This window comes from Chlorocebus sabaeus, chromosome 22 (assembly GCF_047675955.1).
Source record: "Chlorocebus sabaeus isolate Y175 chromosome 22, mChlSab1.0.hap1, whole genome shotgun sequence".
Classification (NCBI taxonomy): domain Eukaryota; kingdom Metazoa; phylum Chordata; class Mammalia; order Primates; family Cercopithecidae; genus Chlorocebus; species Chlorocebus sabaeus.
This window is the reverse complement of record NC_132925.1, coordinates 40,391,489-40,407,734: the sequence shown is the minus strand read 5'-3', so window position 1 is coordinate 40,407,734 and position 16,246 is coordinate 40,391,489. Positions and strand designations below refer to the sequence as shown.

General features: G+C 37.3%; 1 protein-coding gene across 2 annotated transcripts in view; it reads right to left on the bottom strand.

The window, feature by feature from the left end:
* Positions 1-16,246, bottom strand: part of GTF2E1 (general transcription factor IIE subunit 1) — a 37,532-nt gene that overhangs the window by 20,171 nt on the left and 1,115 nt on the right. For both annotated transcript variants that reach the window (XM_038003378.2, XM_007985665.3), the window contains exon 2: positions 11,627-12,104. In XM_038003378.2, coding sequence (XP_037859306.1) covers positions 11,627-12,074 — 448 coding nt within the window. In that variant the 5' untranslated portion in view covers positions 12,075-12,104. The remainder of the gene's footprint in view (positions 1-11,626; positions 12,105-16,246) is intronic.

The following is a 16,246-nucleotide window of genomic DNA, read 5'->3' as shown; positions in this document are numbered from 1 at the left end:
GTGATAAAACCCCCAAGCTTCTCCATACTTTTAGAATGTCAAATACATTCCAAATCAAAGAGTAAGTATAAAATTAGAGTTGAGAGAAGCCATATATGATATAGAATAGGATGAACTTACCATTTTACACATGCTATAAAGAAGGCCAAGAATGGTTACAGGATTTGCCCAAGGTAACAGTTACTAACATGACTAAGACTAAAAGCCAGGGCTCTGGAATCTTAATATCCTCTTGTTTTACTGTCTTACAGCCACTGCTGAAAAGAAAACCCAAAAAACTTCTGGAAATGACATGAACACTGAACACAATGATTATGCAAAAGGACTCAACATAGTAAGTGTTCTAAATAAAACCATACAATATTATGAGAAGTTGATCAAGCATTACTAACCATAAGCTGTTTTAACAAAGTATTTAAGAAGCACTTTGCATCAAAAGAGACAAAGAAGGCCACTACATAAAGGTAAAGATATCAATTCAACAAGAAGAGCTAACTATCCTAAATGTATATGCACCCAGTAAAGGAGCACCTAGATTCATAAAGGAAGTCCTTAGAGACCTACAAAGAGACTTAAGACTCCCACACAATAATAATGAGAGACTTTAACACCCCACTGTCAATATTAGACAGCTCAATGAAACAGAACATTAACAAGGATACCCAGGACTTGAACTCAGCTCTAGACCAAGTGGACCTAATAAACATTTACAGATCTCTCCACCTAAAATCAACAGAATATACATCCTTTTCAGCACCAAATCGCACTTATTCTAAAATTGACCACATAATTGGTAGTAAAACACTCTGCAGCAACAGAAATCGCAACAAACTAACTGTCTCTCAGACCACAGTGTAATCAAATTAAAACTCAGGAATAAGAAACTCACTCAAAACTGCACAACTACATGGAAACTGAACAACCTGCTCCTGAATGACTACTGGGTAAATAACAAAATGAAGGCAGAAATAAAGATGTTCTTTGAAACCAATGACAACAAAGACACAACATAGCAGAATCTCTGGGACACATTTAAAGCAGTGTTTAGAGGGAAATTTACAGCACTACATGCCCACAAGAGAAATCAGGAAAGATCTAAAATTGACGCCCTAACATCACAATTAAAAGAACTAGAGAAGCAAGAACAAACAAATTCAAAAGTTAGCAGAAGGCAAGAAATAACTGAGATCAGAGCAGAACTGAAGGAGACAGAGACACAAAACACCCTAATGAATCCAGGAGCTGGTTCTTTGAAAAGATCAACAAAATAGATAGACTGCTAGTCAGACTAATAAAGAAAAAAAGAGAGAAGAATCAAATAGACGCAATAACAAATGATAAAGGGGATATTACCACCAATGCCACAGAAATACAAATTACCATCACAGAGTACTATAAACACCTCTACACAAATCAACTAGAAAATCTAGAAAGAATGGATAAATTCCTGGACACATACACCCTCCCAAGACTAAACCAGGAAGAAGTTGAATCTCTGAATAGACCAACAACAGGCTCTGAAATTGAGGCAATAATTAATAGCCTACCAACCAAAAAAAAAAAAAAGTCCAGGACCAGACGGATTCACAGCTGAATTCTACCAGTGGTACAAAGAGGAGCTGGTACCATTTCTTTTGAAACTATTTCAATCAATAGAAAAAGAGGGAATCCTCCCTAACTCATTTTATGAGGCCAGCATCATCCTGATACCAAAGTCTGGTAGAGACACAACAACAAAAAGAGAATTTCAAGCCAATATCCCTGATGAACATCAATGCAAAAATCCTCAATACAATACTGGCAAACTGAATCCAGCAGCACATCAAAAAACTTATCCACCATGATCAAGTCAGCTTCATCCCTGGGATGCAGGGCTCGTTCAACATATGCAAATAAATAAATGTAATCCATCACATAAACAGAACCAATGACAAAAACCACATGATTATATCAATGGATGCAGAAAAGGCATTCGACAAAATTCAACAGCCTTCATGCTAAAAACTCTCAATAAACTGGGTATTGATGGAATGTATCTCAAAATAATAAGAGCTACTTATGACAAACCCACACCCAATATCATACTGAATGGTCAAAAACCGGAAGCATTCCCTTTGAAAACCAGTCAACACAAGGATGCCCTTTCTCACCACACCTATTCAACATAGTGGTGGAGGTTCTGGCTAGGGCAATCAGGCAAGAGAAAGAAATAAAGGGTATTCAGTTAGGAAAACAGGAAGTCAAACTGTCTCTGTTTGTAGATGACATGATTATATATTTTAAAAACTCCATGGGTTCAGCCCAAAATCTCCTTAAGCTGATAAGCAACTTCAGCAAAGTCTCAGGACACAAAATCAATGTGCAGAAATCACAAGCATTCCTACACACCAATAATAAACAAACAAAGCACCAAATCATGAGTGAATTCCCATTCACAACTGCTACAAAGAGAATAAAATACATAGGAATCCAACTTACAAGGGATATGAAGGACCTCTTCAAGCAGAACTACAAACCACTGCTCAACGAAATAAAGGAGGACACAAATGGAAGAACATTCCATGCTCAAGCATAGGAAGAATCAATATTATGAAAACGGCCATACTGGCCAAGGTAATTTATAATTTCAATGCTATCCCCATCAAGCTATCACTGACTTTCTTCACAGAATTGGAAAAAACTACTTTAAATTTAATATGGAAGCAAAAAAGAGCCCACATAGCCAAGACAATCCTAAGCAAAAAGAACAAAGCTGGAGGCATCACACTACCTGACTTCAAACTATACTACAAGGCTACAGTAACCAAAACAGCATGGTACTGGTACCAAAACAAATATATAGACCAATGGAACAGAACAGAGGCCTCAGAAATAACACCACACATCTACAACCATCTGATCTTTGACAAACCTGACAAAAACAAAGAAAAGGGGAAAGGTTTCCCTACTTAATAAATGGTGCTGGGAAAACTGGCTAGTCCTATGTAGAAAGCTGAAATTGGATCCCTTCCTTACACCTTATACAAAAATTAACTAAAGATGGATTAAAGACTTAAATGTAAGACCTAACACCACAAAAACCCTAGAAGAAAACCTAGGCAATACCATTCAGGACATAGGCATGGGCAAAGACTTCATGACTAAAACACCAAAAGCAATGGCAACAAAAGCCAAAATAGACAAATGGGATCTAATTATACTAAAGAGCTTCTACAGAGCAAAAGAAACTATCATCAGAGTGAACAGGCAACCTACAGAATGGGAGAAAATCTTTGCAATCTACCCATCTGACACAGGGCGAATAACCAGAATCTACAAAGAACTCAAACAAATTTACAAGAAAAAAACAAACGACCCCATCAAAAAGTGGGTAAAGGATATGAACAGACACTTCTCAAAAGAAGACATTTATGCAACCAACATATGCATATACAGCAAAGATGACATATGAAAAACTGCTCATCATCACCGGTCATCAGAGAAATGCAAATGAAAACCACAATGAGATACCATCTCACACCAGTTAGAATGACAATCATTAAAAAGTCAGGAAACAACAGATGCTGGAGAGGATGTGGAGAAATAGGAATGCTTTTACACTACTGGTGGGAGTGTAAATTAGTTCAACCATTGTGCAAGACAGTGCGGTGATTCCTCAAGGATCTAGAACTAGAAATACCATTTGACACAGCGATCCCACTACTGGGGGTATACCCAAAGGATTATAAATCATGCTACTATAAAGACACATGCACACATATGTTTATTGTGGCACTATTCACAATAGCAAACACTTGGAACCAACCCAAATGACCATCAATGATAGACTGGATTAAGAAAATGTGGCACATATATACTATGGAATACTATGCAGCCATTAAGAAGGACGAGTTCATGTCCTTTGCAGGGACATGGATGAAGCCAGACACCATCATTCTCAGTAACCTATCACAAGGACAGAAAATCAAACACTGCATGTTCTCACTCACAGGTGGGAGCTGAATAAGAACACATGGACACAAGGCGGGCAACATCACACACCAGGGCCTGTCAGGGAGTGTGAGGCTCAGGGAGGGATTAGTAGGATAAATACCTAATGTAAATGACAGGTTGTTGGTTGCAGCAAACCAACATGACACACGTATACTTATGTAACAAACCTGCATGTTGTGCACATGTACCCCAGAACTTAAAGTATAATAAAAAAATAAATTTTTAAAAAAAGAAAATAAAGAATCACTGTGCATTGTTAGATTTCTAAAGGGCTTCTGAAGGATGGTGTTAGGGATACAAGGTAACAGGACTGGAAGGATAAGCAAAAACTTCATAGTTTCTCTGTTATGACAGAGAAAATTGGTGGGTAAGTGGAAAAGTCACAGAGAGGAAAAACTAGTTTGCCATTTTAGTTTACATAGCTCTCTACTATTTGTGTCTTTACCAAGTTTTCATTCATATATTACTTATTTTATTTTACTACACAGAGTTTCGCTCTGTTGCCCAGGCTGGCAGTGGCATGATCTCGGCTCACTGCAACCTCTGCCTCCAAGGTTCAAGCGATCCTCGTGCCTCAGCCTCCCGAGTAGCTGGAACTACAGGTGTGCGCCACCACGCCTAGCTTTTTGTATATTTGGTAGAGACGGGGTTTCACCCTGTAGGCCAGGCTGGTCTTGAACTCCTGACCTCATGTGATGCGCCGACCTCAGCCTCCCAAAGTGCTGGGATTACACACGTTGAGCTACCGCTCCCGGCCATATATTACTTATGTACTTTTAAAAGAAGGAAAACGAATGCCATATTGAACTCTCCAAAAACATTCAATTCCCTCTTAATCAATATGCAGAAGCTATACAGTCATTCCTGGGCTTTTCTGAAAGCATTATCAAGTCCTTTGTTGCAATTTTTATAACTTATAATGTTCAGGGGAATATCTATTAAAACGTAATTTTGAAGTCTCAAAAAATCACCTTTTAGTCTAATTCCTAAACTTTATTTTCATAAAGCAAATTTCTTCAGTTTAACTGGGCAAGGGAAAACGTATAGAAAAAGGAATTGCTATTAGCAAACAGTAGCACACATGACAGGAACATAGTTTTACATTACATTTAATTATTTTACCTACAATAAAAAGAAATTTGAAAAATTATCTTTTAAAAATTCACCACAGAACACATAACACTGCAAAATATTCATCTGCATGCAAAAGAAAAATCAGATTTAATGTTTTTGAAATTCAGAATCAAATGTATCAATGATTTACACAACACAACCTCACCCTCCAAAATTCAATTTAATCAATAAAATTGGCTTCTCCTTCCTTAAATAGGAATTTACCTGAATTTGTTCTAATCATGCATCATTCCTTGATTCTGGAATTTATGATAAAGGGGAAAAAAGGTACAATGTGGGAGAAGAAGGGTAGATAGAAAACAACAAACTGAAGGATGGTACATGGATGAATATTAAAGCTTGCAATAAATTCTCTAAATTAGGCCCAAATCAAACTCATCTCAACTATCTGAAAGACAATAACGAATAGAATATTGTATCAAAACTCAAAGCATCAAAACCAGAAAGCAACTCTTCACAAATAAGCAAATAAATTAGCTCTTATGTCATTGGCATTGAAATACAAAAAAGATAAAAGATTTCTTGTTTTGTTTTGTTTTTTGAGACAAAGTTTCACTCTGTCGCCCAGGCTGGAGTGCAGTGGTGCAATCTCAGCTCACCACAACCTCTGGCTCCTGGGTTCAACGGATTCTCCTGCCTCAGCCTCCCAAGTAGCTGGGATTACAGGTGCGCTCCACCACGCCCAGCTAATTTTTGTATTTTTAGTAGAGACAGGGTTTTGCTATGTAGGCCAGAATGGTCTCGAACTCCTGACCTCAAACGATCCGCCCACCTTGGCTTCCCAAGGTGCTGGGTTTACAGGCATGAGCCACTGAGGCCAGCCAAAACATTGGTTTTTAAAAAAAGTTCTCAAATCCTCAAAATCAAAAGCAGCAGAATTTTTAAAAATCAGACCTAAAGGTTTAGTGGGGGAAGGGTAGAAGAAGAACGATACTTGTTCCTATCTTTCCAGAACTTGTTTTTATATATATTTTAACTTATTCTAATAAACACCCCCTCTCTTGCTCCCCCCACTCCCCAATCCATACTTTTGAGCTTTGCGGCATAATTGTCTAATTAACCCATGTTGGGTAAGATTCCAAAGACTGAGAACTCAACAACTGAGCAAAACAACCTTGGAAAGATTTCTTCTTGTTTGTGTTTTTAGCACTTCAGGAATTGAAAACACTGCTTATAAGATACCTCCTGTCCTGGCAATAACAAATACTGGCAAGCGTGTGGAGGAAAGGGAACTGTTGCACACTGCTGGTGGAAATGTAAATTAGTATAACCACTATGGAGAACAGTTTGGAGGTTCCTCAAAAAACTAAAAATAAAGCTACCATATGATCCAGTAATCTCACTGCTAAGTATATACCCAAAAGAAAGGAAATCAGTATATCAAAGAGATATCTGCACTCCCATGTTTGTGGCAGCACTGTTCACAATAGCTAAGATTTGGAAGCAACCTAAGTGTTCATCAACAGATGACTAGATAAAGAAACTGTGGTACACATACACGATGGAGTACTATTCAGCCACAAAAAAAGAATGAGATTCAGTCATTTGCAACATGGACGGAACTGGAAATCATCATGTTAAGTGAAATAAGCCAGGCACAGAAGGATCAACATTGTACATTCTCACTTATCTGTGGGATCTAAAAATCAAAACAATTGAATTCAGGGACATAGAGAGTGAAAGGATGGTTACCAGAAGCTGGAAAGGGTAGTAGGGATGGGGGATGGCTAACTAGTACAAAAAAATAGTTAGAAAGAATGAGTAAGACCTCCTATTTGATAGCACAACCAGGTAACTATAGTCAATAATTATACATTTAAAAATAACTAAGAGTATAATTGGATTGTTTGTAACACAAAAGATAAATGTTTGAGGGGATGGATACGCCATTCTCCATGACATGATTATTATACATTGCATGCCTATATCAAAACATCTCATGTACCCCATAAACATAAACACTTACTTAGCCACAAAAAAATTTCTTTTAATTAAAAAAAATTTTAAAGGTATCTCCTATCCTAAGTAGAAAGAGACGAAGACAGGAAAAAGTAGCCTGCCCTATGAAGGCAAACTCTTTAATTGAGTCTCACAAATACAGAATCCTAATAATTTTTAAATGTTAGGGTAAGGGAACAGAAAAGGAATCCCAATGAATAAGGCCATCAGGAAACGGATCTGTCCAAATCAAAAAGCTTTATCTGTTGTCATAAGCCAAGAAGTGACTCATATAATTTAACTCCAAACTTACATATGAATTTCTTAAGGAGATACCAAGTTTACTTGACTATTCCAAGTGACTCAGAGCTCATTACTAGAAGAGAACTATTGTTGGCTGTTTTAAGAGTTATTTATTAGAGACTTACTTAATTATCAAAGACTTTTTTATACTAATCCTAAAATCTGTTGCTAAGTCTTTCCATGGAGCCAAACAAAACAAGGTGAATCTCCCTGAGAAGTGTCATATTCTCCCTTAATAGTAAATCTAAAACAGTCTAGCAATGTATAGACCCCTAAATTTATTCGTTATTACATTGTAAGATCTTCCAAATCCAAGAGTACAACACAGGCATGTACATTGCAGCCACATACACATTATATGATGAGTTGAACTAGATAATCTCTCAATTTCTATTTCTAAGATTTTATTAAATATACATTTATAAGATTCCTTTTTAAAAAAATTTAAATTATCTCATGTCAAAATTTAAAATGTGACTCCTAGGTCTCTAGGTGAATGCAGTAAAAGGGGCTCCCAAATTATTTCCAATTCAAACATCTAACAATTCTACTCCACTCACCCATAGTAAAACTACAATGCCATATATGTTTTTAGAGAAGCTCTAAAATTGTATTTTTTTGCCCAATATTCCCACTGCCAAGAATTCATAAGGAAAAATGTGAACACGAATAACATGCTATATATACAAAAGTATTCAAAGCATCTTATCTATACCAGCAAAAAATAGATACCACCGAAGTGCCCAAAAGGAGGGGAAAGGAAAATGGGAAAAAATTACACCTATTAAAACATATTTTGAACACTAGATAAAAACAGGAGCATTTGGTACATTAAGAAACCAAGAGATCATAAACTATTCTATGATTGTAATTGTAGGTAATATGTAAAAGGCTGGTGGCTTTGTGAGTGATTTTTTTCTCTTCAAATTTGTCTCTGGCATTATAGTTGCATAAAAAATGGAAAATATAAAGCTATTTCCAAATCATCTAACCTTAACATCTAAAAAGAGATAAGATCCCCCTCTCCCCCTCAGGAGAAGCATGCTGTTGAACTTAACTTAGAAGTGCCATTAACTCAATCACCCATGGCTGAGACTGCTAAAATAGAAATACTTAAGTCTATTTAAATGGTCAGGAAGCTTGCTAAATCTAAAACACGCATTTATGAAACACAAGATGTTATTTTGCTGATTCACTGAGAGATTTCATGTCATGTTTTTGTTTTGATTACATAATCCTCCCATATTTTAGAAACTTAAAACAGCTGGTTTTACCTTAATGATTAAGCTTCTGAGGGACTAGTGTGCAAAGAATAGGTTATTCCATTTTAGTAAATAATGTATCTATACATCTGAAGAGAGTTCAACCCAGAAATACCAAAAGCAAATCTAAATGGAAAGTATGGAGAAAATCTACAATCTTTAGGAAAAGTAGAGATGGAGTAGGGAAAAGTGGTAAACTGAAGTAGGAAGATCGATGGCTTATGTGTGAATTAACAATGGTAAACAATCCTTGCTGGTCTGTTTCCTCAGTCCAGAATTTGCAGGTGGTCCTCAGGAGCTCATCTAGGAGTTACTACCCTTTGTCCTGTGGCAGAGAGTTGCCCATACACTTGAGTTAAGCATTTTCTGTCAGGGAAAACAGTAAAGCCTAGAAGGCTGCAAATCCAATTCCTGAGTATCCCCTAATTGCTCATGCACACCACAAGTCAATCTGAGAACTACTGAAAAGAAATGCAGGTAGAAGTCCATTAAATACTTCCATCACTTGATCAGAAATATTATCAATCTCCCCTAGCAACCAGGAAACTGGATTTGTACAGGACTGGGCTTAGAAAGAAAACTGCAATCTACCAATTTAGACAAAGTATAATTATCACAGCAGAAAAAGTTCCCTCCTACCTTACTACACACACCAAATTTTTATTGCCCATGTTCCTCATAATGGGGTGGGAATAGAGAAGAGAGAGATGAATACTGAGCAAAATAAGAAAGAATAACAGAGAAAAATACAAAGATTTCTAAAAGGAATGTATAGACCAAAGGAGGTTGTTGGGTATTAACAGTTTAAAAACAAAACAAAACAAAAACAAAACTCACAACATCAGAACTGGCAAGCAACTGGGGCCTAATATTGCCTAATCAGCACATTTTCCCCTTAAAGGAGCATCTAAATGAAAAGCCACATTACAATAAAAAGGCAAGTATGTTCTCAGAATGAGGGTCCCTAATGATTATAAATTTTTAATCATAATACCTCAGGCTTCACTGTAGGACATAACTGCCAATTAAGTCAAGCATTAGTGTTAGCTGATAAGGGCACCCTCCCCTGAGTGACATCAAGATTAAGTGACTTATTCTTGCTCTCAGGTACCCCTTCTTTTCATCTTCATGCTGACCATAGCCCTCACATTAAAAATAGTCTTTGTTCACACTGGTCACAACTCAATTGTTTCAGTTTTAGCTTTATTTCATAAAATACTTTCATGCCCTCTACCCTAACTCCTTGATTCAAGTCACCTTGACTGTACCAGAATGTTAGGCCATCTCTTTCACAGGCCATCTATTGAGTTCAACCAGTTTCATTCAGAATCTAGGTGAAATTCAAGAGTATCATGATCAATCTCCTAAATACTGATATATAAGTAGTAGAAATCATCTCCTTTTGGAAAGTTTCATTAAATTAAATATGACTCAAATGACAAATAAATGTAGTAGAAGCATGTTATTTTAGATTGCTCTAAGGGACTGGATAACACCTTTTACTGTCGTCAAGAGTGATGAAGCCAACATCTTAAACATCTCTTTAACAAGAGTGTTAAAACCAACATCCGTAGAGAATTACAAAACCAAACCCAGACCTCCTGTAAGAAATCTGTTAGAGTGAATGGCAAGAATCATGAGACTTTTATAGCCTATTTTGAAGAGCTCCAGATATATTCTACAACCTTTCTCTATAGAACACTCAAGCAATTCTCATACCGAGGATGGTTAAGACTTTCTTATAATCAAGATCTCTCCTTGTGGAGCCCTTTCAAGGTAAAAAGCTAGGCTCAGACAAATTAAATGTTTAATTGTGAATTCTTTAAATGCATCCAAAATCATTGCCTCACAGTAAGAAAGAAAAAAAAGGTCACAGATTGTTTCTGGCTCTTTTTGTCATAACCTGAATTTATATTGGGGTTATTTCCCGCTTAAAAATATAATTTTAAAATTATTTAAAATGTACCATATAACATAAAAATCAGAAAATAAAACATACACAGAAATCTGTACTTTTGTACGACAAAATATTTCATGGGTCAAAGTTTAAACTTTCAGATGAAGTTTTTAAAAAGACAGATCTATGAACTAAAAAGCAGCCTATACTCCTGAATTCAATCATAACAAAATGACTTAATCTAATAGCATTGAGTCCTTCTATAGATTTTTACCTGTAGAAAATAAGACAAAATTGATCCATTGAGTATTTAGCAAAACTAGTCTCTTTTTATCGTGTAAACAGATAACAAGATAAAATAACTATATAACTGAGAAATTTAAAGTTTCTCATGTTTATGCTAGACATATTGTACTTTCAGAAAATGTATTTTCAGAAATATGCAGAAAATATATATTATATTTTCAGAAACATTTCTAAATTGTGTTAAAAATCCTAAAAACTATTCAATCAAATCAGGCCAATTATATATCTTGTTGACAATTTTCTTCCAATAATAATGTGTATCTAAAGGACACTAAATGTCTTACCTTGGAAAGAACTCCCCTCTTATTTCATCTGGCTAACTCTTACTATCTTTTAGGTCTCAAACGTTAACTTCTTCCAGAGGCCTTCCCCAAATCCAGATTACATGCCCTAGTTATATACTCCTGATACCACTTTCTACTTTTACTAACAAAGCATTTAAATACACTGTATTGCAACTGTCTAGAGGTCAAAAATAAAATTAGAACAGCCTCAAAGTGGTAGAGAAATCAACCCTTCAGAGTAGATTGCAGTTGTAAATAAGGCGGGGTGGGCAGAGGTAGGAGGGCCATAAGTGAGAAACTCCCTTGTGAAGGAGAAAGGCTTTGCAAAGGCTTCTCAAAGTAGTGCGACAGCCAAACAGGACAGTAAGACTGACTGCATGCTATGACTTACACTGATCCATTCACTTTTATGATAATATATATGATGGTTTAAAAATTAGATGAGTCAATTTAAGAAAAAGGGTAGTACACACTTTATTTTAAAGATTCACAAACTGGATAAACCTCACCTGTCATAGGATCAAAGAGCTGATTAGCTTCTAGGTCTGTGAAAGTACTACAACAGACAGGACATTTGAAGGAAGCCCGGTTGGTCGAATCTCTCTCATCGGTCTCAATCCTCCTTCTCATGTGGTCCAATTTATATTTTACCACATTAACAAGAGTACGATAATTGATGAAGTAGTAGTTATGGCGAGTGGTTTTTCCGTCTGCAGCAGTCTCTACCCTCATTCTGCATTTGATAAACTTGTCTCCCTTTAAATTATTCAAAACTGATCGAAGTTGCTTCCGATCAAACTTGAGCAGCTCCAACATATCCTCCTCTTTCACACAGGGGTTCCTGATCAAGATGTCCAAGGCCAAGGCATGCTCAATGCCATAAAATCCCCGGATCACATACTTGGCTAACCGCTTCAATGCTGCTGGAACTTCAGTGAGGACATCTGGGTCTGCCATCTTTAGCAACGAACTCCAACTTTAAATATACTGAATTCAGAAAAAAAAAGAAAATTAGCCAGGTATAAAAACATGGTAATCATATCCACCATTCTTGCAGTACCAGAGAAGTACTCAAAGAGTTTTAAAACATTTCTAATACCTAAGCATTTAACAGAGCAGAACAAGATTCTCCTCCAGAGTGCACAAAAGATTACACCCAAAAAGTTTTACATATTTCTTAAATAGCTACTTTTATGATCTAGAGTATGTTTGATTAAAAAGTAACTTATTATTTATAAAACAATATATTATGTCAAGTCTCCTTTACTTCAGAAGAGAAACACAAAAAAAGCTACATGAAATGCTCACTATTCTTTGGGAATGCTGGAAACCCTGAGAAAACTAGCAGTTAGCATTTCCTAAAAGTGTCTTTGTTTCTTTTCTTGAGTAAAATTTTTCTACCAAGATTCTAGGATGTTTTACATACTCATTCTTTCACAATAATATCACAACAAACCAGTAAACACATAAGTAATCACCACCTGGGGTGTTTGACAAAATCATTAACTGGTGTAAAACTGAAAGAAAGTAATACTTAGATCCAGATGGTTTTACTAACCTTGAAAAATTAAATCTGATAATCAAGGAAAGACCATCCAGTCCTTAAAAAGGTAGAAAATGAGAGAGGGAGAGCAGCCCAAAATATTCTTAAATACTGAATCCCTTAACAAAGCAGAAACTAAGTGTATCTCATTTCCATACCATGACCCAGAAAGCTGTCTTCTCAAAGCCCATATTGGCATGTGGTTTAATTTAAAAACCTGGGCTTCTGGAGGTGGAGGTTGCGGTGAGCCAAGATTGCACCACTGCACTCCAGCCTGGGCAACAACAGCGAAACTCAGTCTCAAAAAAAAAAAAAAAAAAAAAAAAACAACCTGGGCTTTGAAGTTCAGAGTACCAGCCTGTGTTTTGGTAACTATGTAATCCTGAGCACATCCCTTAAACAATTTCAAGCCACATTTTACTCTCTAAGATATAAGGATAGTATCAACTACCTCAATGGAGTCGTTGTGATTAATAAGAATGTAATTAAAGTGCTTAGGAAGGACAGCTTCCATATCAACTTAATATGTTCCAAACTAAAAATGGCTAGACTATCCACATATATTAAATCAAGTTAAATTTCCCTAGCCCACAGGGAATTTTTTTTTTCTCTTTTAATAGAGACAGGTGCCCTGTTGCCCAGACTAGAGTTCAGTGGTGTGACTTGGCTCAATGCAGTCTCAACCGCCTGGGCTCAAGCAATCCTCCCACCTCAAACTCCCCGGTAGCTGAGACTACAGGAGGACACCACCATGACTGACTAATTTTTGTATTTTTTGTAGGGACAGGGTTTCACCATTTTGCCCAGGCTGGTCTCGAACTTCTGAGCTCAAGGGACCCACCCATGTTGGGGGCTTCCTAAAGTGCTGGGATTATAGATGTGAGCCACCACACCCAGCACAGGATTTTTTTTTTTTTTTTTTTTTTTGGAGACAGGGTCTCAGTCTGTCACCTAGGCTGGAGTGCAGTGGCGCGAGCTTAGCTCACTGCAACTTCTGCCTCGCGGGTTCAAGCGATCCTCCTGCCTCAGCCTCCTGAGTTGTTGGGACTATAGGCGTGTACCACCACACCTGTCTAATTTTTGAATTTTTAGTAGAGACAGGGTTTCACCATCTTGGCCAGGCTCCACAGGATAATTTTTAACAGACATCCCACTGAACTATTTCATGGAGAATCATATTCTGTTATTAATACTAGTTTCAACTGACCTTTTTATTTGAAATCAATGGTTATCAACCCCAACAGATTTAATACTCTTTTTATAAGAAATGTTTTGATATCCATAGTACCATACTATAAGGAAACTCTACACACCAATCTATAACCAATCTATGCACATATTTTGGGGGGAAAATATAAGGCCCTTTGTGTAATAAAGGAAAAGGCAGTCAAAAAAAAACATGTACTTTAGATTATAAATACTCAGGTATGACTATATAAGATATAAAAAGTAGCACCTAGATCCAAATCTGTGAACCTAGAGCCTTCCCGCTACCCCAGGGCTTAAGGATGCCCGGCAAGTGCCTGGGCTAGACACCAAAGTAGTACCACAGCATACTACTGGACACACTTTGCTCTCCTTCTCAGTTTGGTCTGTACATTGTACTTGAACCCAGTTTTGGTTTTTTGTTGTTTTACATCCTCAACAGTTGTCAGAACACAACATAACATATGGCTTCTGAAACATTCAACAAAGAACAGCAAAAAAATGTCAACATAACCTGTTTCCATGATTATTTCCTACTATTGTATTCTCCTTCCCTGCTCCATACATGCCATGTCCCAGACTAATAGTTCTCAAGCCTGGTTTTAAAGCAGAATCATCTAGGGAATGTTTTAAGAATACTGACCATGGGCCCCATTCCTAAAGGTTTTGTTTCAGGTGGTTCGGGGCAGCCAGATTTGGCATCACACAAATTTTTAAAGCTCTTTAGGTGGCTCTACTATACAGCAAAAGTACCTATTATATATCCTGCCAATGCTCATCCTGCATGGAGAGGTCCCTGTGCCACTTATCGCTCAGCCTGTTTCCTTTGCCTAAAACACCCTAGGGAGCCGTGAAGACTAAAGTCAGGGAGTGATGTGAAGACTTTACAATCCAACAGTTTTGGGGTTTAAATCTCAGTTCCAGTATTTCTTAGCCCCCCTGACCCCAGAAAATTCTCAGACTCAGTTTCTTTATATATAAAAAATGATTAGGCCAGGTGCAGTGGCTAATACCTGTAATTGTAACACCTTGGGAGGCCGAGATGGGGGGACTGCTAGAGTCCAGAAGTTGAAGACCAGCCTAGGAAACACTGTAAGACCCCACCTCTATAAAAATTTTAAAACTTAGCCAGGTATGGTGCCGTGCACCTGTAGTACCAGCTGAGGTGGATCAACTGAGCCAGGAGGTCAAGGCTGCAATGAGCCATGATTGAGTCACTGCACTCTAGCCTAGGTGACAGGATATGACCCTCAAAAAAAAAAGTGATTAACGGTCCCCTGCTCACACAGTTAATGTATGAACTCAGTGAGATAATTAATGCAAAGTGTTCTGCTTTCAGGGCTAGCATAAGAGTTCAATTAAGTACTGGCATTCATAATAAATCCCCTATTTAGAAAAACGACTCTTATACCAATATGAAGAATGGACTCAAATGGATGAAGGTGGAGGCAGTGTGGAAGTATTGGGGGTATAAAATCAAACTAAGAAGAAGGCAAAAAATTGCAAGAAGAGAACAGAATGAATGAAAGTTATTACAGAAAAAAAAATCACAAGGACCCAACAAAATATATTGGATACAGAATATGAGAGTAGGAAAAATCTTAAATAGCTCTGTTTTGAGCCAGTGTAGCTAGGAAAAGTACTGCCATGAGAAATAGGTGACACTTGAAGAGGGCAGATATGGAAGAAATGAGGAAATCATTTTTAGAAGTGTCTCTGAGGAAATACCACAGGATATTCCTCTGAATATGCCCAGCAGGTAGCTGAACAAATGAAACTAGAGCTTAGGAATGAAATGAAGCTGTGCCACCTTGTTCAAAATCTCTGCATTCTAAAATCCTCCTTCCTCACCACTAACTTCTCTCCTCCACCAATTCCCACTCACACTGAATCTCCTTACTCAATCTCTAGAGGTCTTAGGTAAGAATTCTCAAACTGGCAGCCCCCCCCCCCCCCCCACACACACACACACATTGTTTCACCCAAAGAAATGTTTCAAAAATTTTCTGAATTAGTTGTCAACATTTAAAAATTGTAAGAGTTCACATAAATTTCAACTTCCAGCTCCTCCTGAAAAATTGAAAATATCTGAGGAAAAAGTGAGCCCATAGTCCCACATGGAAACAATAAGCTGAAGATGAATAGCAGCTGGCATTATTAGGGAAGGAGTATGGCTGGTCTCTGGAGACTTCTGAGTGTGGTACCTCCTAGGACCTTTGTTTCTTCCTTTGATCTTCATAGTCCATGAGTCATATCCCAGCCTCACCTCCCTACCCTAGTCCAGACACGTGTATTTTAATCATATAAACATTTAAGGACTATTGTGCACCAGGCACGGAGCTAGAGAAACAAAGTTGAAAAGAATGCACCCTCTGCCCTC